We start from the raw sequence: 21,314 nt of genomic DNA on the forward strand, positions 1-21,314 counted from the left end.
AAAAGTAAGAGATATATATATATACTTTTTATATTATAGTTATATAGTTAATATATAGGTAATACTATAATAGTTACTTAGTAGTAACCGCTAGTATAATAACTTTTAATATTATAAAGTATAGACTAATATATACTTATATAAGTATATATATATAATATATAATTAAAACTACCTTTCTTTTTAACTAAATATATATAGTATAGTAAAAGTAATATATACTATAAATATAGTTAAGATACTTATAAAAAAAGGAGATAATTATAAGAATACTATTAAGAAGTATAAGCTAATAAAGCGCTAAGGTATATAGTACTAATATATTAATAGGGTATTAATAGAGAAATATACCTACCTTACTTATAAGTTATAGACTACTTACTACTTTAACTAAAAAGGGAAAATCCCTTTTTTAGTAAGCTTTAATCTTATAATAAAAAGAATATAATATATATAGTATAGTACTTTTAGCTACCTTTACTACCTAACTAATTATACTATAATATATATTCCCTTATAGAAAGCCTTAAGCGTACCTTAGCTAAGACTAAAGGATCTAGTATAATTAACCTTACCTTTAATAAGCTATTAAAGAACTTATTTATTAAATGCTTACTCGCTACCGCTATAGCTTTACCTTTTACTTCCTTTAAGTAAGCTAACTTATTTACTAAGGAATAAGCCCTAATACTAGTCTAATAAAAGCTTAACCCCTTTTAAGTTCTAAGCTATAGAAAACCTAGACTATTTATTATTATACCTTTTATAGTATACTATAATAACCTAGGTAATATAAATAGCTATATAGGTATTATTTACTTTAAGTTAAAAGCGTTAGTTTATAAAGCCCTAGATATAGCTATAATCTAAGTAAATCTATTTACTACTATCTATAAGGCGGCTAACTTTAACCTCTTACTTAGTTAGTACGCTGCCCTTATTAAATTATATACTTACTTTATTTATTAGTTTACGTTTATTACTTACTTTTTAAATAACTTACTTAAGCTCGCTATAGTATATTAAAGAGCTACCTATATTAGCCCCTTATATATACTAGTAAGGGCCCGCCCTTATATAGCTAACGTAATAGCTTATTTTAACTTATTAAACTAAATATTTACTAATATATACCTAGGTAGGTTCTAGAACCTAAGCTTAACTATATAGGTACTAGTATAAGGGCTTTTGCCTTATATAGGCCTAGACTAAGGTCTAGGCTAAGTCTATATATAAGCGGCCTCCGCGCCTATATAGGCTAGGCCTATACTTCTCTTCCTTTTCCCCCTTATAGATTATTAACCTTCTTTTAACGGACTATACCTAAGCCTACGCCTCTACCTACTCTATAATAGTATAATCTACCCTTTATTTTACCCTCTCTATATCCCCGTATATAGAATAGCTATTTTTAGCTGCCTTTAAAGCTAACGTTTAATTACCTAGTCTAGTTAAACCGCCCGCGCCGGTATATACGCACGCGAAATATCTATACTCCTATAGTTATAAAATTAAAGCGAACGTAATACTTAGTTCGCCCGGGCAATTAAGAGCCTCTTATAATAGTAGGGCTCCGTACGACTAAGAGCGGTACTACCGTACCTTAGTAAGTTCGATAGCTCCTCCGTAGAGCTCGAGCTATAGCTACTTTATATAGAAGCGAAGCTCTATACCGATAGCGCTATAATAAGGGATATCCGCGCCTAATTCGACTATCTTTACGCGAGCCTATCCCTACGCTTATAAAGGTATCTCTTACTATTTACGCGTATTAGTATAAATAGACTAGCCGACCTCCTCGTAAAGCTCCGTACTAATTACGGCGAACTTAACGTAGCTAAGTTAGTAGGCTAAGAGCTTATAATGCTTTATTAAAAGCGGAGTAAAGCTATTCCGGCCTACCTTATATAGTTCGAAGAGGTGCTTTATTAAGTAAATATATATAGCTAGCCTAACGCGGTAAAGTATAATTACCTCGTTACGAGCTTAAATTTAGATTAGCGTACCCGTTTAAGCGAAAGGTCCGTATTACTAGATATATATACCGATCTCGTCCGCCTTCTTCGCGAGCTTAGTAGCAATAAGTTTCTTTTTTCGTCTTCTTCTATAGTATAAGAAGAGGATAACGCTAGTAATACTATAGATATCTCTATCTCCGCTTCGAGGACTAAGGATAGAAAGAGGTAGCGATAGGAGGGTCGCTATATAGGTTATAGTAGTAAATCCTATTAGTTTTTAAAGTACCCGCGCCGGGAAGCGCGGGTAAACGCACTCTAAGTAGTAGAGGGGCGCACGCGCTAGGACGGAAAGGAGGTTAAGTTCGACGATAGCGACTCTAGCAACGAGTGATCTTAGTAACGCCTCTACGGGCTTCGTTAGCGTCCCCTCGCGTACGGTAGCAGCTACTATACGGACGGGACGTATGCCCGTAGCGACCGAAAGGGCGGCTAAGATATAGGAAGGCCGCTAATATAATATAACTATAGCGAAAAAGAGTGCCCGTATAGCCCTATATAGGAGGGAGCGGAGCCTTATATACCGGAGTACCGTCCCCTACGTTACGGTACTAAGAGCTGCTACTATATACCGATATAGGGGGGGCGGGATACTATAAGCTTACCGAAGCTAGCTACGCGCCGTTCTACGTGCCTCTACTCCTTAGCTAGAAGTGCTAAAGCCTGACTCTTAGGGCGCGGCCCCTACTAATAATATAGTTTATCTAAGAAGCTCGCTTAGGAGGGTATTATGCGTTATTTACTAACGTTTTTTCCGCGACTAGGCGTGCGTAGTCCGCGCGAGGGTTCCGTCCCCCTAAGCGCGGTATCGGGTATTATTTAGAGGCGCGCTTCTTTAAAAGCTAGGTAGGGGTATAATATAAGGGCTTTTGCCCTATATAGGCCTAGACTAGGGTCTAGGCTAAGTCTATATATAAGCGGCCTCCGCGCCTATATAGGCTAGGCCTATACTTCTCTTTCTTTTCCCTCTTATAGATTATTAACCTTCTTTTAACGGACCGTACTTAAGCCTACGCCTCTACCTACTTCGTAATAACTAGTAATAGTAATTTATAACTAAATCCTAGCCTCTTATAATAGACTAGCTATAATACTTTTAGTAGACCTAAGCTTAAATAACGCCTATAGCGTACTTATTTATAGAGCCTTTAATATATAAGATACCTTAGATAATATACTAGTAGGCCCTAAGGAACTAATAAAAGAGGAAGCTAAGGAAGAGATTCTATACCTTACCTTTATCCCCGCGGTATAAGACGGTCGGTTACTAGTTTAGCTTTATAGTATCCTTAGTCCTATTTATTTTTTACTAGCTTAGCTATAAAGCGCTCTTAGTCCTATTTAGTTTTTCTCTAGCTTAGCTATATTATACCCTTAGCCTTACTTTATTTATTACCTTAGTTTAGCTACCTAGCGCCCTTAATTTTAATAGTATTTTACTCTTAGCTTAGCCGCCTTACGCCCTTAGTATTAGTTATACTAGGTTACGTTCTAAATAAAATATAAGTTTTCCCTTTATACTAACCTTAGAAATCTATATAACTTTACTATAATTCCTTATTAGCGCGACTCTTACTTAAATACTATAAGAGACTAATAAGGATATTAGTTAATTCTTTTACCTTAAGTATTTATTATAAGATACCCTATAGTCGATAATCTAGGTACCTATAACGATATTTACTTCTTTTAAGGAAGTTAACCTTAACTACCTAAGGCTCCTTATAAAAGAAGGAACTTAAAAGCTATTAAGTAAACTCTAAGAAATTACTTAGAAATCCTAAAAATAATAATTAAGCGGATTATATAGATATTTTATAGAGATTTCCTTATAAATATATTATATAAGGAATATACTATAATTTCTTAAGTAATAATAGTTCCTTAAGGATTATATTAATATTTCCCTAAGAAGTTACTATAAGATTATAGTAGGGAAATTATAAAGAAATACCTATACTTACTTAAGGAAAATACTAAGAAATACCGCTAATATACTATACTACTATTATATAATTATAAGGTTAAGATATTACTTAGTTAAAGCCCTAAATAAGGTCTTACGCTCGCTATAGTATATATAAAAGATAGAGAACTTACTAAACCTTAAGTAGGTAGAGAAGAATATAGATAGTTATTACTACTCTTACTTTAACTTATAAGACTAGTAGCTAGTCTATGTTTAATATATATAATAATATATAGTAGCTAGTCTATTTAATTACCTATTAAACCTATACTAAATCTAAGTAAATAGTAAGGTTAAAGTACTAGCCCTATACTAAGGGACTAGTATATAATAATAAGGGTCTTTAAGAGGTTAGGGACGCTCTAGGCTACTAGCTTAGTTTAGCTAGTAAGAAGGTCGGCTAATTTAATAGGTAGCTCCTTAAGGTATAAGGACTACTTCTCCTATTACTTTAAAAGCTTCTTTACTATATATAGGGCCTTTATTATTATAACTATATTACTTTATTTTAATTTAATAGAGCTAATATAGCTAGTTCCTTTATAGCCTTATTAAGCTTACTATAAAGAGTAATAAGGCTAATAGTTAGTATTAGTAATCCTTTTTTTTAGCTTTAAAATAAGTTAGAAGTCCTCTTTTACGTTCCTCTTAGCTAGGGCCTTAGCTAGGGCCTTAAGCGCTTTCTTTATAGTATCCTTAGCCTATAAGCTCGCTTTAAGGTTTCCTTAAGTAGCCTTAAGCTACTAAGCGGCCTTAGGCTAGTATAAGGGCTATTATAAGTGCTATTAGCGGTCTAGGGTCCTTATAACTACCTTCTTAAGCCTTTTTATAAGGGTCTTATAAACGGGTTTAATTTTTTAAGCTTTCTTAAGGGCCTAAAGGGCCTACTAAAGAAAGCCCTAAGCCCGGTCCCTAGGGAAGGGGTGCTAGGGCTAGGGCTAAGTCTACTATAAGTATTAAAATATAGGTTAGATAGGTATAAGGTTAATAAGGCTACTAAGGGTAGCTCTCTTTTGCCTTTTTACTTACTTTAAGGGCTAGTTAGGCTAGAAGTAGTTAGCTTAAGGTAAGGCTAAGCTAGGCCTAAAAAGGCTAGTCTTTAATATAGGCTAGGTATTATCTTTTATCTTAATATCCTTTAAGTCCTAGTCTTAGGTCCTAGGTCTTTCTTTTAAGGTCCTTAGAAAGCGTTAGCCTTCTAGAGCTTCTTTTAAGTAGGCCTTAGCCTCTAAGGTACTTATTTCGGCCCTTAGGTTTAAGGGGTTAAAGTTAAAGGGGCCCTCTTTAAGTCTAGGCCGGGGCCCTAAGTTAGGTCTAGGCTAGGTCCCGTTAGCGGGGGGTATATACCCTTAGTTAGCGAGGGTAGGGAAGAGTTTTCCGCCTATATAGGGGAGAACCTCGCTTAATTCGCAATCTTCGGTAGTATATTACGCACCCGCTAGTAGCTGCACGAGGCTGCACTTAGGGGGGCGTAATACGCTATTTACGACGGTTCTAGGCATATGCTTTTTTTATAGTTTAGGCTTAGTTTTAAAAAGTTAGCTAAGAAGATATAATTAAGTTGCTATTAATTAAAATATATATATTAATCCCTCTATATTATAATATAGGGCGCGGGTTCGTAAACCTTTAGTTACTAACTATCTTAGTAACCTATATTAATATAACCTAGCATCCTAGTTGCCGGAAACTTAATTAGCCCCGGTTCTCCTCCTAAGTCTCGATTTCCGGCCATCGTTCCGGGGTTTACTTAAGGTTGCATAACTCAAGCAACGATCTTATAAAGCCGGACAAAGACCGCATAAGCGGAATGAAGGCCGTCTAGAGCGCTTCACTGCCGAGGTTGAAGACGAGGCTCGGAGTGGGCACATCATTTCTGCCCATTCGCCTGTCCCTCAAAGTCTCCCTATAGTCCTTTATTATCTCTCACACAGGACCTCTCCATATTGTCCGCCTGACTCGCCTGCCCACCATCTCGGCACCCTTGCTCACAGGTGAGATAGAATTGCTTTCAAGGCCGCAGCAACGGCTACACGAAGCCATCAACCAAGATGCAGTGCAACAACATGTATCATGCGGCCGGTATGCGTTCACCTTCTTAATTCGTTAAGTTCAGCGCGGCTGAAATGCCCTCCCTCCCCGGACCATCGAGATTAAGCACGGGCACAAATGGGTCACAGGACGCCCGCAGCCGAGCCGTTGACAGCGACGAGCCGAATCCCAACCACAACGGGCTGAGGTGTGCATAAAACCTTGTTTTCAGTGGGAGCTGAAGCAAGTTTGTGAATCTCCTCAAGCGAGGCTTACACACAGTAGCGTATCGGGTATCGAGGATCCGTGAGGGGCCACGGCCAATGATCGCTACAGCACAGACTCGTCCGGCGGAATATGGAACGAGCCAACGTACAGTACAGTGCCTGCACGTGTAAACCCAGACACCAGATACTGACTTTTGACTAGAGCGTCAGCGCTGGAACTTGCCGAACATGGATATGCATGCGGTGGCGTCGACTGATCCGTTTACAGGGGCTGACGGAGCAGCATGAACTGTACACCTCATGTACGAAGAAAGTACATTGGAAGAAATTGCTTTTTGCATGCCTCTTTGCCGTTCGCCCAGTCGCCTCAAGGGGGGTAAGCTTCGCCCAAGAGGTGCCGTTGTCATGATGTGAAGATACCGCAAGTTATCTACGACCGGAAATTCAACCGAATTGCATGAGTTGCAAAGCTAGCTACTCCATGTACGTACGTGGAATCATCTTCAGGCCCCCTGGTCTTCTTGATCCACACAGCTAAGTGCAAGTATTGAAACTGCAGGGTCAGGCTCGGCACATGGCGTGATGGGGAATATCTGCTGAGGCGCCCACGGCGAGACCTCACCCGAGCGTCCCTCCAATTCCGATACCTGATCTCTATTGCGCATGGATCTTAATAGCACGCTCCGTGGCCTGTTAGAAAGGCTACTTTCACTGGTGCCAAGCCGCCAAGCAGTTCATTTCATACGCCGATGGGAGCGGTTTGTGGGGTTGAGGAGGCCGGCCAAGCTGTGACACCCTCGCGGGTGAATATTGGCCGAGCTGCCCTTTATGTCCTAGTGTCGCGGAGGAGAATCGGCCGAGAACAAGCTCTAGCCAAAGCTGGTAGCCCTCCTCACCCGGTGATAAATAAGCATGGAAGCACCCATCCAGCCGAAGGTGCTCTGGAGCTAGGGGTGCCACTCCGAGCCCGTCCGGGCCGCTCACGCTTGCATGGCCCCAGCATGGCGCAAATAAACAGGACTCTGACGCACTCGTAGCCTCCTATGCGACTCACCGCTTTATTCAGGGCTCATGGAACGGATATGTCCTCTTCCGCCCGCGATGATGGTCTTAGAGCGTATCGGTATCGCCAGGGTGTCGAATGTGGAAGCTCTGGAGGTTGAGAAGGCAGCTGAATGTGGAGAAGAATCAAGAGATGGCTCCTCCAAGGACAGGGGGCGGGAGGGTTGCAGATCCGGCTGAGGGTCATCGCGGAACCCCATTCGGCGAATCAGGATGCGCTGTCACCCTATTCTCGGGTGGCCGGGCTGTGGAGGAATCGATAACTATCCTTGAGTCAAGGAAACATGCGACATGCGCTGTCACCCTGTTCTCGGGTGGTCGGGCCGTGGAGGAATCGATATCTTTCCTTCAGTCAGGAAAATAGGCGAACTACACGGCCCAAGTCAGGCTCCATCAAGAAAGGGGGGGGATGCCCCGTCACCTTCGCGCCTCTACGAAAATTACGACCTGTCCCTTGGGCGAACCCGTTTAGTCACGAAACGAATGCATTGGCCGACGTAGTGTGATATTGCATGGCTCTCGCAGGATTAATCCCCACGTGAGGCCGCTTCAACTACCTCGTTCTGCCTCTGTCTTACTGCGTTGAGTTTAGCGTTGCCCCGTCCACTGCGGTCACCGGATGGACTGCGTGTAACTGACGATGAATGCATTGCTTTAACCCATTCTTCTTCATGGTTTGCGTGTAAATTCCTGTTTCTCGGGTGCATTTGATGACACGGAGGTGCGTCTCTTAAGGTGGCCTCCAAACGCATTCAGTTTGAGGGTGTGTACCGTCGGTCTGGCCGACTCCCTTCTTTGTCACAAATCCAAGCTGGATCGATCCCATATTCCGTATTGCGGTCATGAGAGCCGATGCAACTGGTTCCTCTTAACTGAACATATAGCTTCCAGACATTTCAATATGCATGACTCAGAGAGCACGCCATAGACGTTCTCTGAAGACTCCAACTCCTGTAATGACTGTCTTGCGTGCAAAATTTTCAAGGACTACTCCATGCTTCCATGCTATGGTGAGACGAGCAGATGTCCACCTGATGGTGCGAGCGTACATTTAGCAAGCCTGAAGGAACATCGAAGACCACACTCGAGTGCCAACCGACAAGGCCGGAAGAGTGCATGGCAAACATACGCTTTATCGTATAATGCCGTCTTCTGCAAGGCCAGGGGTGTGGGAAGCAACGGCAAGACGTAACCATCTTTCTGGGTTTGCATCACCTAGTTTGTGCATCGATTGTCATGCCTGGCTACCTTGGCTGAGCAGGTATTCGCGGAGTAAATGTGGCGGCGGCTGGCCATATGAAGGGTCCTCGGCGAGAGGCCACTCCAAGAGAACATATGTGATTCCATGCATCAGGAGGCGTCTTGTGCAAGGAGACGGCATCTCGGGCCCTCCCCTCGGGAAGTGATTCTCCGTAGCCAGCCCGGATCCAGACGTCATTAATGATACCATGATAGAAACACTGCCCTCTCTTGAAGTATAAATATCACGAATCCTCCTGTACAGAGCTCTCATTTCTTTGCCATTCAGCCACGCTTCGACAGCCAGCCAAGCCCCCTATCAACTCGAATCATCTCGACAAGTTCCTCAAGCTCTCACTTCACGATGAAGTTTCTGCTTCTTGCCGCCCTCTTTTCCAGAGTCCTCGCCGTGCCCACTGGCGGCGGCGGCGGCGATGGCGATGGCGGTAGTGGTCCGCTATGCACTGTTGGTGGCCTTTTCACCGTTGCTCAGTGCTGCGCGACTGATGTCCTCGGCTTGGTGGACCTCGACTGCCAAACGCGTAAGCTTGAAGCTTCGCTTTCAATGAACCCTCCTGACACCTATTGCAGCATCCAAGGTTCCTCGCGGCCCATCCGACTTCAGGGATATTTGCGCCGACAAGGGCCAGCGATCTCGCTGCTGCGTCCTTCCTGTTGTAAGTGGTCCAAAAGTCAAAATGCAGAGAGCTTTTGAACTGATAGGCATGTACTTAGGCTGGCCAAGCTGTCCTCTGCACCGCACCGCTTGGGAGCTAATAAAGGACCGTGATGTCAGCACGAAAAGTCGCTTCATGAGCTGAGCGGGGCCTCGCCTGCTTTTCTGCGAGGAGGGAAGCAGGGCACTCGGGATCTATTTGGTCCAGGAGAGGCCGGAATACGTGTATAGGGCTTATATATGGTCATTTTTTGACATGAAAATAACTAGTCGTTTACTTAAAGATAACAGGTCCTGCTACAGCGCGAACGTGCTTATAACCAGTTATAACCTGCGTTCCATGACTATTTTAGCTTTAAGCTACAGCTGTAAGGTGCTAAATAACTGACATAATGACGGATAGATAGCTGCAAATGTACCTCCATCCGTAGATGAACAAAGTATATTTCTAAAGGATAAGGAGTCACGTGCTCGGCAGTTATTGAGTCTGCAACACCTTGGCGGTATCACGAAGTTCTATAGTCTGCCATCCCACCCAGCATATTTAACATTTAACTTCCAACTTCAAAGGACGCCCTATAGAACCTAGGCACGCCCTTTTTTACGTAAAAATACCCACCCCAGGGGAGCAAGTACGCAATAGTACCTTCGGGCTCCCTCGGGCTCCCTCAGAACTCTTCTTCGCCGCCCTTATGCGGCTGGCTTGGCCCGAGTCGGCTGTCAGGTAAGTGAAGCTTTCTGCCCGGGTATGACAACTACTGCTGCCTTGCGAGCAGGTAAGGAGCTGCTGCCCAATCTCAGATTCGGCTGCTCCTGTTGTAGCTCCTGGCAGGTTTGAGGATAAAAAGGCAGCTGGTCCTTTGTGGGAAGAAGTCTGTGTAAGAGCCATGGGTTTGGCTGCCACAGACACCATAGTAAGGCCTTCTAGAGTTAGTCTTGATCATACGATCGAAGGCTGTCGGCTTCGAGGAGTGGCCCATTACACCCGAGGACAAGCCAGTTGCTCAACACGCCTTTCCTTGGGTCAGCGCGCCTTGTTATGATTGATGCTCGTAGACGTGATCCGCGTTATTTTTGCGGTTGGTTAGAAAGGCGGGCCTCGGAGGTATAGAGGCTGTCATAAATAGAATAGAAGCAAGACTCTTACGAGAATGCAAAGGGGCCTGGGAACAGGAGTGCCAAGCTGTTGTGTGACAAGTCCTACCCTCTCAGATACGATAGATACACAAAGGCTCCACGGTTGTGAAGCCGAATCTCCTACAATTTTGGGAGAGACATATTCTTACTTCTTTTCACCTCGTACCAAGACTGTGACTATTACAAAGAAGGGGAGGGCAAGGACCGTCGTTTTTAGTCGTTGGATAGGCAGCTCCCAGATAGGACTTACGATCTCCCGTAGATCCACCCCGCCCCAAGCATGATAGATCGGGACGCATCAGAGTTCCAGCTCCAGTATGGGCTCGAGGAGAAGTTCTCCGCCTTGAGAGGGATATATTTGGATCAGCATGAAGCCTGGTTGCTCATTCTGGCAAGCCTTCGCAGCGATAGCCTTGTATAGGTTTCAAGCTACGGGCGCAAAGGAGAGAGGGACCAAAAAGTCGTCCCGAATTGAGATAGATTGAGAATGCCTACTACAAGCCGAGATACGAGATATATAACGTGCCTATTGGGCAGCTACAGCTTGTAGGCAATGTTGAAAACCTGGCAAAGTTCAAGTTCAAGGACAAGACGTTAGAGCAATGGGCCGTTGCTTTCGCGGGCTATAACGGTGATTCCTTGGGCTATAACGGTTCATTTCCCTTGGCTCTACATGCCATAACTGCGCAAGAGGAAACTCCTGGCCGAAAATTTGCACAAGCCAAGGAGGGCTCCCAGGCTAAGTTGCCGACAAGGGAATTGCTCTGCGTCCCCTCTGAAGAAGATACGGGAGCCTACAAAGAGGCAGAAAAACGGCGCCCATGAAAGAATCACTGTCAAGCTTTTTAAGTATGTAAGCTCTCTTGATAAAGCCAGTGCCCGGAATGGAAATTGCGTCGAACCTGAGATTGAGCCACTTGCTAAAGGGCTCGTATTGTGGACTTTGGAATCTAGCTGAAATAAAGAAATTGTACATCAAGGGACCACACGCAGTGTCTTAGCTGATGAGTATTATAATAATGGTTCGTCATGTTTCCCGACAAATGCTAAGATGACTTTGGCGAGTCTTCAGTGCAAAAGTAGGTAACCCCAACGTTTCCACGTCGTTTAGCTGACAATACTCACACCAAAACCGCCCGCGCCGTGGCCCCTATCAATACTCTCTCCTTGTTCTCGTTTTGAAGGGGTTCGCCGCCGGTCAGACCCACAGTGTCGCCATCGCACCTTTGCCGGTCTCGACTCTTGGACCAGTCTGTTCAGCCTTCATCCCACGCTCGTGCAACAGGTGGCAGCCTTTAAAGACTCCCACAGGTACTTCAAACCTATTCTAGTGTTCAAGTACTTCAAACCTACTGTAGTGTTCTAGTGCTTGCGAGGGATTCAGGATCAAGTGATCCAGTAGGGTCGAGTAAACGCTTGATGTTCAGCAAAGAAGGGGAAAATAGCGTGTTCATTAAAGCGAAATGATCCGCAGGATTTTCAATGGTGTTCACTTTGTGTTCTGAAGGGATTCTTTGCATCGCATGGTTAAGCTCTTGCGAGCCTTTGTTCTGCGTGGGAAACGCGAAACCAGTTGCCGAGACTCGAGTAATTAATTCAAATGTAAGCACTACATGCGCTCCAAGAATGAACTAGTCTCGTTTATTCTTTATCTTCCAGGATGCTTTCGCTTAGTAGTAACGTAGAAGTTTGAGCAAACGCATACTGCTGGCTCACGTCTCGTACAATTCCTGGTACAGAGAAGTGTGGGAGCTGTCAGGTGCAGAAGCAAAGACGATTCTGAACAAACGGCTCTATATACGGCCCCGACTACGATTTAAATAATGAAACCTCCTGACTGCCTCCAGACGATTTGTTGCCAGTTTCCAGAGCCATCAAGACAGACAGATACTACCGTCTCTACCAGGTTCGGACACGAGCATGGCGGAAAACAGTCGCCAAGATATCACGTTTGGGGTGGAACTGGAGTTCCTCACCCAAACCGGCTCCCAAGATGGCATCATAAGCAACTTCAAACTTATGACCCTCACCAGGAAAGCCTTCGCAAAAGAAATCGCCCGCCTTGCTGAGGGCATTCCCGTTGCTGCCCGATGCCTTAGTCACAGAAGAAATCACTCGACCTGCGCATTGTGCGATGAATCCCCGGCCGCTGACATTTGCCCGGGGATGGTGATCTTCTCCAAAGAAAGACCGTCTCAGCCGAGCAACGTCCATCCGGGGTTTCGGTATTTCTTCGTACAGAAGGAAGTTCTGTCGGGAAGAGGCCAAGAACACTGGACCGGTTTGGAGATCAGCACCCCGATACTCGGAATGAGCGAGTTGGACGCTGGCCTGCCTCAAGTGTCCAAGGTCCTCTCGGCTCTTCGGGAGACGAAGATGCAAGTTGTGGCCAACAGTTCCTGCGGCATGCACGTTCATGTGGGCGTCGAGGGCGGCATGCGCCTCATGCATGCTAAGAAGGTGTTCACGCTGGCCGCGTTACTGGACCAGCCTGTGATGCTCAGGTTGCTTCCATTCACAAGGAGTCAACTCTTCTCGGCCCAATCTATTGGCGACTCTTCATGTTTCGCACGGAGATTCGCGCCGGGAACCCTCTACGAGGACATGTTGACAAAAAGCAGCCATCCAACCATGCTTGAGCACTTGCCTTCGAGTTGGACAAGCAAAACCATGCCTTCCCGTGAGTGGAACTACGACAACGCCTTGCATTTTCAAGGCACTATCAAGTTGATCTGGAGCTCAGAGACCTTGGCTAAACTTCGAAATGGGCTTGTGTTGCGCAGCGGGGCCCGAGCAGGAATCGCACTCCACTTGCGCGAACCCGGTCAAGGCAAGTGTCGACTTGACGTGGACGACAGTTCGTCCGATGAAGAGTCCAGTGGCGAAGACAAACGACCGGACTTTGATTTTGAAGGCACGCAATCGACCTATGAGTTTCGCTTCCCCCAGATGAGCTTTGATAAAGACTTTATCAAGCACTGGGCCGAGCTCGTCTGCAAGATCATCGAGCTTGCGATGCTTCCAGCACCGCAGTTTGCAGCCCTTCTCGAAAGAGTCAGCGGCGTCCTGGAAGAAATTGAGGATGCTAAAGGCGAGGGACTGGAGAAGATCTGGCCTGTGTTGAATTTGCAACATCAGATTCCGTTCTGGCACGCCCAGCTCGAGCGCCACAAGAGGGGAGAGTTCATCTCTCACGTCGATGCACGGGGAACTTTGCGACCTTGAGAACTTGAAATGAATCTGCATATGGTATACTTGTTTTCAAGGGGACATTGTGAGAGCATGGGTAATTTGATGGAGAGCTGTTAGATGCGAGGGTTGATCGAGAAAGGATGTCCCTAAAGCCGTTGAGGGTATGTCAGCCATCATGTAGCAAAAAAAGAATGGAATAGGCCTCAGGCCACTTCTGCATTCTACGAACAGATGCTGAGAACTGGCATAAACTCTGGGACGTAAACTTGTGTCAAATCCTAGTGCGGTTGTGCTTGGCCGCCAGTTTGTCCCAGTTAAAGTCACCGACTGTCGGAGCCGGCGCCGATGTGGGGCCGCTCATCGGAGCAGCTACACGGAGGACGCAGTCGATGATAACAGTGAGGGCGCTCGGCAGTGTTTTTTTCGAGTTCGAAAAATTGGATAAAATTAAAAAGCAACGAATAAATCAAGACTATTGAATTGGCGAGTAATTTTCTATTGCCTCGGCGACCCAAAGATCCTACTTCTGTTAACACGGGCCGCGAGGGTCGTCGATTGCAGCGTCCTTGGCTCGCGGACAAGACTCATCTTCACTGCCGTATTGCCTCGAGCCAGTACCTGTCCATCCCTCGCTGAGACGGGTAGCAGCACTGGGAACAACCACCGACGATAAAACAGCCGGTTCGGTCCACTTATGCTGGTGCAATGGTCTTCACAATATCGTATCGGTCGTGGCATGATCTCTTCTGATTATTGGCTATCAATCGTGTTATTTCGTGATTGCTCCCGTTTACGGCCCTTTGTCCCCGCAGACATGCATACGCACGAGTTGGCATGCATGCATTTCGTGCGTGATATATCCTCCGAGCTCCGTAGCCGCAGGTGCCCTGCCGGGATGGGGGAAACAATACCCAGGCAAGACGGAATCGTCCAGACATGTCGATGTCGCACGCGCTTGGCGGGACCCGCCTTGCCATGCGTTGGTTGAGCTGAGACGTGGTATTGGGATGGGTCCGGTCCTGTTTACGCCGTCCCAGGCGCCATGTCATGGGCTGAGAGCATCGTTCGATAGCTGAAAAGAGATGAAGAAAGGGCAATCCATTCACATAAAAATGATGTCATGAACAGGCCTTGGGCAGCACAAACGTCCTCGTCACACCCACATGCAAACTATATGCAAGTGGCCAGCCATCTCCCTCTCCACAACCGCGGCTCCGGTCAGTCTCTACCCCGGACTCCCAGCCTTTTCCCACCTCGGCACCGACGTCGGGTGACCGGGTCCGTGGGCAAGCGAGCCGGGGCGAGGTGCAGGGATGAGATGGGATGGGGCGGTCGATCCTTGGACGATCCAGGCAGGTCGCGCGATTGGACGGGCTTTTGGGTCGTGCCGCTGCACCGTTTGACCGTTCGCTCGTCTTGCTCGACGACGATGCCTGTCCTCTTTGGTGTCTTGTGCCTCCTCCTCTCTCTCTATGTGTTTATTTGTATGCAACGGCTCCTTTTTCATGGGGATTTTTGGCTTCAATTGCCGTACTTGATAAAGAGCACATTATAAAAGCCCCTGCTGGTATGAGCTCAAGCGGTTTGTTTCGCCACTTATAAGACCAGTAATTACATGTAGACGTCGTATTAGGCTGAGGCTGGAGCAACTGGGTTCTGAGCCAAGCCCTCCGGTTTTCACCCATTTAGCGCACAAAAGACTGGAAAGGCTTTATGAGGAAATACGAGCTCGTCACAGCCATGACCTCAACGTACAGCTGCCCGTCCTGTCCACACCTGCCAGGGGTGCAGGCGGGCGGATGCAGTCTCCGCTGGGCAACTGCCGCATTGAGGATTAGGCTCCGAGATCTGGACGGGAGGACTGGGATAATCATATGTCGTTCCTGCCTGTACCGTACAGGATAGGATGCGGTTGAGGAGGAGAAGCTACCAGGTGTACATACATGCACGCACGTACATGCCCGAAGCCGGCACGCCAAAGACAGGCATGGTAGAGGCTCTGGACTCGCTGCGGGACGGCGAGGCTATTGCAGGGATCCGGGCTCGAGAAGCGGAGGATACGAGCATGGCAGCGTAGGGGCGACTCGAGAAATAATAATCAAAAGTCGTACGGCTGCAGCATGTCCAAAGACTGGTGCCGTCTCGATGGCCAGCGTATAAAGATGACGGCGATCCCCCTTGGTTCGGCTGCGAGAGGAGGATCACCCTATGCTCTCCATAGGAAGATAAACAGTTCCCCTGGTCTTTCTCCCGTCTCCCCCATCGCTCCGTCTCGTCTTGTCCCCCACGCGGCCAAGCTACCTCAGTCAACCAGGCCCCTTGAAAAACACCTGGAAACATCCCTCCTCTCCTTCTCTCAACTGCCTGCCTCTTCTCTCTTCCGTAAACACATATGTGCCGCTGCCTTCTCCCCCAGCCTCCAACATGCGCGTCGCCTCAGTTGTCGTCTCCGCCTCCGCCTTGGCGGGCTCCGTCCTCGGCGACGGCAACACCATCCGCAACGCCATGAAGACCATCGGCCGCGACACGGCGGCCCTCGGCGACGCCGTCTCGTCGTGGTCGGGCGACCTGCTGGGCGCGCTGCCCATTGTCGGCAAGGCGGGCGGGCTGCTCGTCGCCCTCAAGCACGGCGCGCACACGGCCGACGTATCGACACCGCTGAGCTTCGACGAGGCCCTGACCGTCGCCACGGCCACGGGAGATCTGGCGTCGACTGTCAACAAGACGCTCGACGCCCTCGTCTCTGCCCGCCCCAAGTTTGATCACCTGTTCGTCACGCCGCTCATCCTCATTACCCTTGATGTCCAGCGCGGCGCCTCGAATGACTTCAGCAGCAAGGTTGTCGGCAAGGTGCCTAAAGAGCTGCAGTCGATTGCCAGGCAGCTTATCAAGGGCATCGATGACAACTTTGGGGCGGCCATTGACGCTTACCACTAGCTGCGGCGCCTTTGAGGGTCCAGATACACGACACGGCAACTATGCCGGGGCGAGGCAAAGAGAGGGGGAAAGCAGGGAGAGCGGGCGAGTAGAAGTCCAGATCATGATCACGACGACAACGAGGGTTTATCCTGCCGCTCGGGTGGCATCTGTATGATGCGGCGAGTACATCATATCCATCAGACCTTGTTGACGAGACCAAAGACAAGAAGGGGCCTGGATGAAGGCGACCGGTATTTCTCTGTATATTTTGAGTTACTTACTCTTCCACCAACATGATTCTAAACGCGGACCCATCCCATGACGACGGGATAGACCCGGGCAGGGCGCCTGAAATCTTATTAGAACCGAGTAAAATAATGTGTGCCCCTCGTGGGTTTCAACGAATCACTTCGCCAGGCGGGTTCGGAAGCCGCTGCATCTTGGTCCACTCACGAATGTGACAATGGCGGGCTTGCGGCCGACCTAGTTCCTGACCATTCGTTAATGCTGCTCTAGAAACAAGATATGCAGGCACAAGCCACGCGGCGCGGCCTTTTTTATTCCACGTTCTACTTTGATCTCGTTCTTCGTCAGCGCTGGTATTCCCACTCTTTCGCTCTTTTCTCTCTTTTTCTTCATTCCTTTTCTTTCCCCCTTTCCGCGCGTGGATTGTGGGACGCCGCCGTTCCTCTCAGCTAATTGAGCTGATCCACCGTCTGGGCAGAGCCGTTAATGTCGCCGGCAGGGGCGCCGTCAATCTTCTTGTCGGCCTCGGTGACGGCAACGCGCCAGCCGAAGGCGTCGTCGACCTTGCCCAGCTGGATGGCCTTGAGCTGTGTCAGCAGCTTGAGGCAGAGGGGTCCGGCCTCGCCCTGCGAGTCGGGCATGTACGTGACCGTCTCGGACTGGGCATCGCTGGTGACGCGAGGGCCGGCGGGCCACAGGCCCGGGGAGTGGTGGCGGGTGATGGAGCGGATGGGGACGAGGGCGGCGGCGGTGCCGGCGGCGACGACCTCTGCGAAACGCGGCAGCTCGGCGTACTTGATGGGCCGCTTCTCCGTCTTCCAGCCGTAGCTGCGGGCAATGTGCAGGATGCTGTCGCTGGTGACGCTGTCGATGACGCACTTTGAGTCTGGGGCGACCAGGGTGACGTCGTCTTGGCCGTGTTCGCCGGTGAGGATGCCGATGAAGCCGCTGGTGCTAAACTCGTCGATGTCCTCGTGGCGGGCACTGTCGAGGTGCAGGGTGATGCCAAAGCCCTCGCTGCGGGCCTTGTCGCTCCAGCGCAGGACGGGGGCGTAGTTGCCGCCGACCTTTGCGCTGCCGACGCCGTTGGGGGCGGCGCGGTCAAACTCGTCGAGGATGAGGGCCTTGACGGGGTCGGTGCCGTGGTAGACGCCCGTGGGGATGACGAAGACGGCAAAGATGTACTCTTCGGGGGCGGTGAGGCCGAGCTGGGCGCTGGAACCGTAGAGCTGGGGCCGGACGTAGAGGGCGGCGCCGGTGGCGTGGGGCGGGACAAAGGCGGCGTTGAGGGCGACGGCGGCGCGGCAGGCGTGGAGAAAGAGGTCGACGGGGACGCGCGGCATGGAGACGACGTCGGCCGAGTGCTGGAGGCGCAGGGCGTTGCGGTCCGGGCGGAAGACGGCGATGTCTGCGTCGCCGGGGCCGCGGAAGGCCTTGAGGCCCTCGTAGGCCTGCTGGCCATAGTTGAGGGCCGGAGCCATGCCGTGGATGCGCATGAAGGGGTCGGCGACGAAGCGCAGGGGCGTCCACTGGCCCGTGGACCTCGAGAAGGTGGATTCGACGTGGCCGTTGACTGGGGAGGAGTCAGCGACGGGTTTTCCGTCTGCCCATTGGGCCACAGGGAGACTCACCCTCGCGGACCTTGAAGCCGACGTTGGACCAGTCAATCGTGTTGACCGGCGGCGGCGGGAAGGCGGCCATGATGGGCGATCTGTCTCGACTGAGGATGAGGAAAAAGTTTCGCTCGCTGCCAATGTCGGATTCCTTGTTCCGCCGAGCTGGGAGGTATGGGGACGCCTTTGAGGTTGACTGGTTGGTCGACTGCGGCCGTGGGCTTGCCGGAGATGGCCTCCTTTGACGATCAAGGGGAGTTGTTGGTGGGATGCTGAGATGTGGGAGAGGGGAGTCGAGGTGAGTGACGGAGCGAGTGCCGGCATCGGAGAGCGCGATGCAGCGGGACCGGCTCTTTATCCGTCTCCGATCGGGCCGCCGCCGTTTCAGGCTGCTTGCTTTAAGCCTATAACAACTAACAACTTATAACAATAAGCCCACCAAGACAATTCATTGAATCATTGTAGGGTACAGTACGCTTAATAAAGCTGCGAAATAATAGGCTTTTCCTTGTCGCCAATGGCCCAAAGTCGCGAATCGACTTCATCACCATCGGCCAAACACTCCAAAGAGCAGCACAGCACCACTTGGCGACGCCGTGTCCCGCATCCGCTGCAGCAGACGATGAATGCCAATCCGATACCCGGAGACACTGGGGCAGCTGAGCACCTCTGGCTGGCCAGGCCTACCGTGTCCGCCCATCAATGCTTCCAAGCCAACCCGACGAGGCACGGCATTGGCGTCGTCAGCCCAACGCGGGACACAAGCCCTGCATTGTCCACGGACGGCGAGCCATCGTTCTTGCACGGCACGGCAGACCTGAATGTCTGCAGCCTGGTAGGGTTGCACTCGGGCCTTGATGCTACCGCATGACTTCGTGCATGTCCGGGTATCCGACGGGCAATTGCAGGCCGAGGTAGGAAAGGCGGCTTCCGGGCTCATGTTGCCCTCTTGGTGTAAACGCGGGCGAGGCATTTGGGCCATAATTACCACTCTCGCTCCTGTTCGGCCTCTCCGATCTCATGTTGCCCCCTTTGGTGTAAACGCGGGCAAAGCATCTGGACCATAATTACCACCCTCGCTCCTGTTCGGCGTCCCCAGCACCTGGGCTGACTACGACAGCCTCTCCACCCCACGCGGTGATATTCACCCCCGTGTGGGACAGAATCTCTCGGGACCAACCCGCCATTACGAGGCAAGCCTTTCCATACGCCCTCAGGTATGTATGGACGGTCCGGACGTGCCGCACCGCTGCATGGCGCCGAGGAAGCCGGCTTACGCGCTACCCAACATCCGCGTCGGCACGGTCTGCTTTCTCTTTCAGCTCCTTGTCGTAAGCCCCCCCCCCCTCCCCGAGACCGGACAGGACACGATTCGTCTCTTGTTTGTGCCGTTTCTTAAAGGCGCTCCTACACAAAGATGGTCGGCTGGCCTCTCCTCAGAAACTTCTCTTCCTCAAACTGCAACGAAAAGGCATCGAATTCCCATCTATAAATCACATCTCTAGTTAGTTATCCAACATCCAGAAATGCAATCTCTTGTACTCCGTGGCCAGACTGTGAAGTTTCAGGAAGCTCTCCTGGCTGTCCCGTCTCCCCCTTTTCCTCGTCTCTCGCACGTAGGTGGCCGCTTCCTTGCTTCATCGTAAAATGAGCTGCCCCCTTCGAAGGTTTCCATACTTGTAGTTCCGCACCCCCCTGAAAGCATTCCAAGACTCAGCCGCCTACTTGGACAGCCCAAGCTCCTTGTCCACCTCGGCACTCCACTTCCTCATGGCCTGAAATGCTGCCTTCTGATCGCCCCTCTCCACCGCCAGCCGCGCCTCGACGACGTATCGCGCCATGGCCGGCGTCTCAATCACGGGCTCGTTGAGCAGCATTTTGGTGATTGTACCCTGCGTCAGCTTAGCGCCGAGCCCCTTTGTGAGGAGCGCGTACAGCATGTCGAAGCCAACGTCGCTGTTTGTCTTGGGCACGGGGCCGCGGCTGGCCTCTCCGCGCGCGGCGAGGGAGAGCAGCTCGTCGTGGTCAGACGGCGTGAGGTTGATTGACGACGGTGCCACTGCGGAGGAGATGGGGCTGGCGGTGATGGGGGAGACTGACAAGAGCAGCCCAAGAGCGCCCAGGAGGAGGGTGCTTTGCAGGAGAAACATGGTGAACGTCGATGGGTTATGCCCAAGTGTGGCTGATTTTGAATAAGATATTCGACCTTGGGCACTCCTCGCAGACCCGGAATAATCATGGATGCCGAAGACGACAATCACGTCAGGTCAACGACCTTTTATATTTCTCACCCAACAGCTGCACATGTGACGATGCCGCCCTCTTGCCCAGGCCGCAAGGCACCATCCATAGCATCGCTAGCTGCAGAAGGCGCCTCCTGCCGATGGCACTTTGCGTTGCTCTTCCCGGCCGGCTTCCCGAACGGACGAAAAGACCGAGCATCCCGAACGGACTCGACGCTGGTGCATGACCATTAGCTAATTCGGCGGGACTCTGCAAGCCAAGTCATCCGGCAAAGCGGGACTGGGTCCCAGCGATCCTAGCCTTGAATGTAACGAACGGTGGAGAGGGAGTTGACTCGGAAGCGTGCTTGGCTGGCCTGTTGATTGCGCAGGGTCGGACGAGGAAAGACATGCGGCGGAGGCTTTCTATACATGGACGGGCATCCCGTCCAAAGGAATGCGGGACGGGCAGGAAAGAACCGGGTTGTCTGGCAAGTTTGATGGCGATGAGAGCCCGTGAAAGTTGACGTCTAAGGTTCGGGGGTCCCACCAGATTGATGCTGCATGTCCCCAGGAACTGGTTGGAGCGTGCCCATAGCAACGATCAATAATCTCCGAATGGCATGCTACATATCATGAATTACACCTGCCTAATCACGCCTCTTACATCAACTACCTCCCCAATAGCCTCCAAGCCCAGAAGCCACCTAATCATGCGCTCCGCAAGGACAAAGAGCATCGAGCGTGTTCCTGCGAGCCGCCGTTC

General features: G+C 49.7%; 5 protein-coding genes across 5 annotated transcripts; 3 read left to right on the top strand and 2 right to left on the bottom strand.

The window, feature by feature from the left end:
* Window positions 1–8,907: 8,907 nt before the first annotated feature.
* On the top strand, window positions 8,908–9,320 carry HRG_05224 (fungal hydrophobin domain-containing protein; the record flags this gene model as incomplete). The annotated part of the gene is made up of 3 exons (XM_044863695.1): window positions 8,908–9,085; window positions 9,135–9,220; window positions 9,279–9,320. The coding sequence occupies 3 exons, from the start codon at window positions 8,908–8,910 to the stop codon at window positions 9,318–9,320; spliced, it is 306 nt and encodes a 101-aa protein (XP_044720227.1).
* A 3,346-nt stretch (window positions 9,321–12,666) lies between these two features.
* HRG_05225 (uncharacterized protein) lies at window positions 12,667–13,581 on the top strand (the record flags this gene model as incomplete). Its single annotated transcript, XM_044863696.1, has 2 exons — window positions 12,667–12,860; window positions 13,140–13,581. The coding sequence occupies 2 exons, from the start codon at window positions 12,667–12,669 to the stop codon at window positions 13,579–13,581; spliced, it is 636 nt and encodes a 211-aa protein (XP_044720228.1).
* Window positions 13,582–15,972: 2,391 nt separating this feature from the next.
* Window positions 15,973–16,485, top strand: HRG_05226 (hydrophobic surface binding protein A domain-containing protein; the record flags this gene model as incomplete). The annotated part of the gene is made up of 1 exon (XM_044863697.1): window positions 15,973–16,485. The coding sequence occupies one exon, from the start codon at window positions 15,973–15,975 to the stop codon at window positions 16,483–16,485; it is 513 nt and encodes a 170-aa protein (XP_044720229.1).
* A 677-nt stretch (window positions 16,486–17,162) lies between these two features.
* Window positions 17,163–18,414, bottom strand: HRG_05227 (amino-transferase class IV domain-containing protein; the record flags this gene model as incomplete). The annotated part of the gene is made up of 3 exons (XM_044863698.1): window positions 17,163–17,339; window positions 17,391–18,286; window positions 18,345–18,414. 3 exons carry the CDS (start codon window positions 18,412–18,414, stop codon window positions 17,163–17,165), a joined length of 1,143 nt encoding a protein of 380 aa, XP_044720230.1.
* Window positions 18,415–20,047: 1,633 nt separating this feature from the next.
* Window positions 20,048–20,476, bottom strand: HRG_05228 (uncharacterized protein; the record flags this gene model as incomplete). Its single annotated transcript, XM_044863699.1, has 1 exon — window positions 20,048–20,476. The coding sequence occupies one exon, from the start codon at window positions 20,474–20,476 to the stop codon at window positions 20,048–20,050; it is 429 nt and encodes a 142-aa protein (XP_044720231.1).
* Between the last annotated feature and the right edge of the window lie 838 nt (window positions 20,477–21,314).

Source organism: Hirsutella rhossiliensis (genome assembly GCF_020360975.1).
Source record: "Hirsutella rhossiliensis strain HR02 chromosome Unknown scaffold00005, whole genome shotgun sequence".
Lineage (NCBI taxonomy): Eukaryota > Fungi > Ascomycota > Sordariomycetes > Hypocreales > Ophiocordycipitaceae > Hirsutella > Hirsutella rhossiliensis.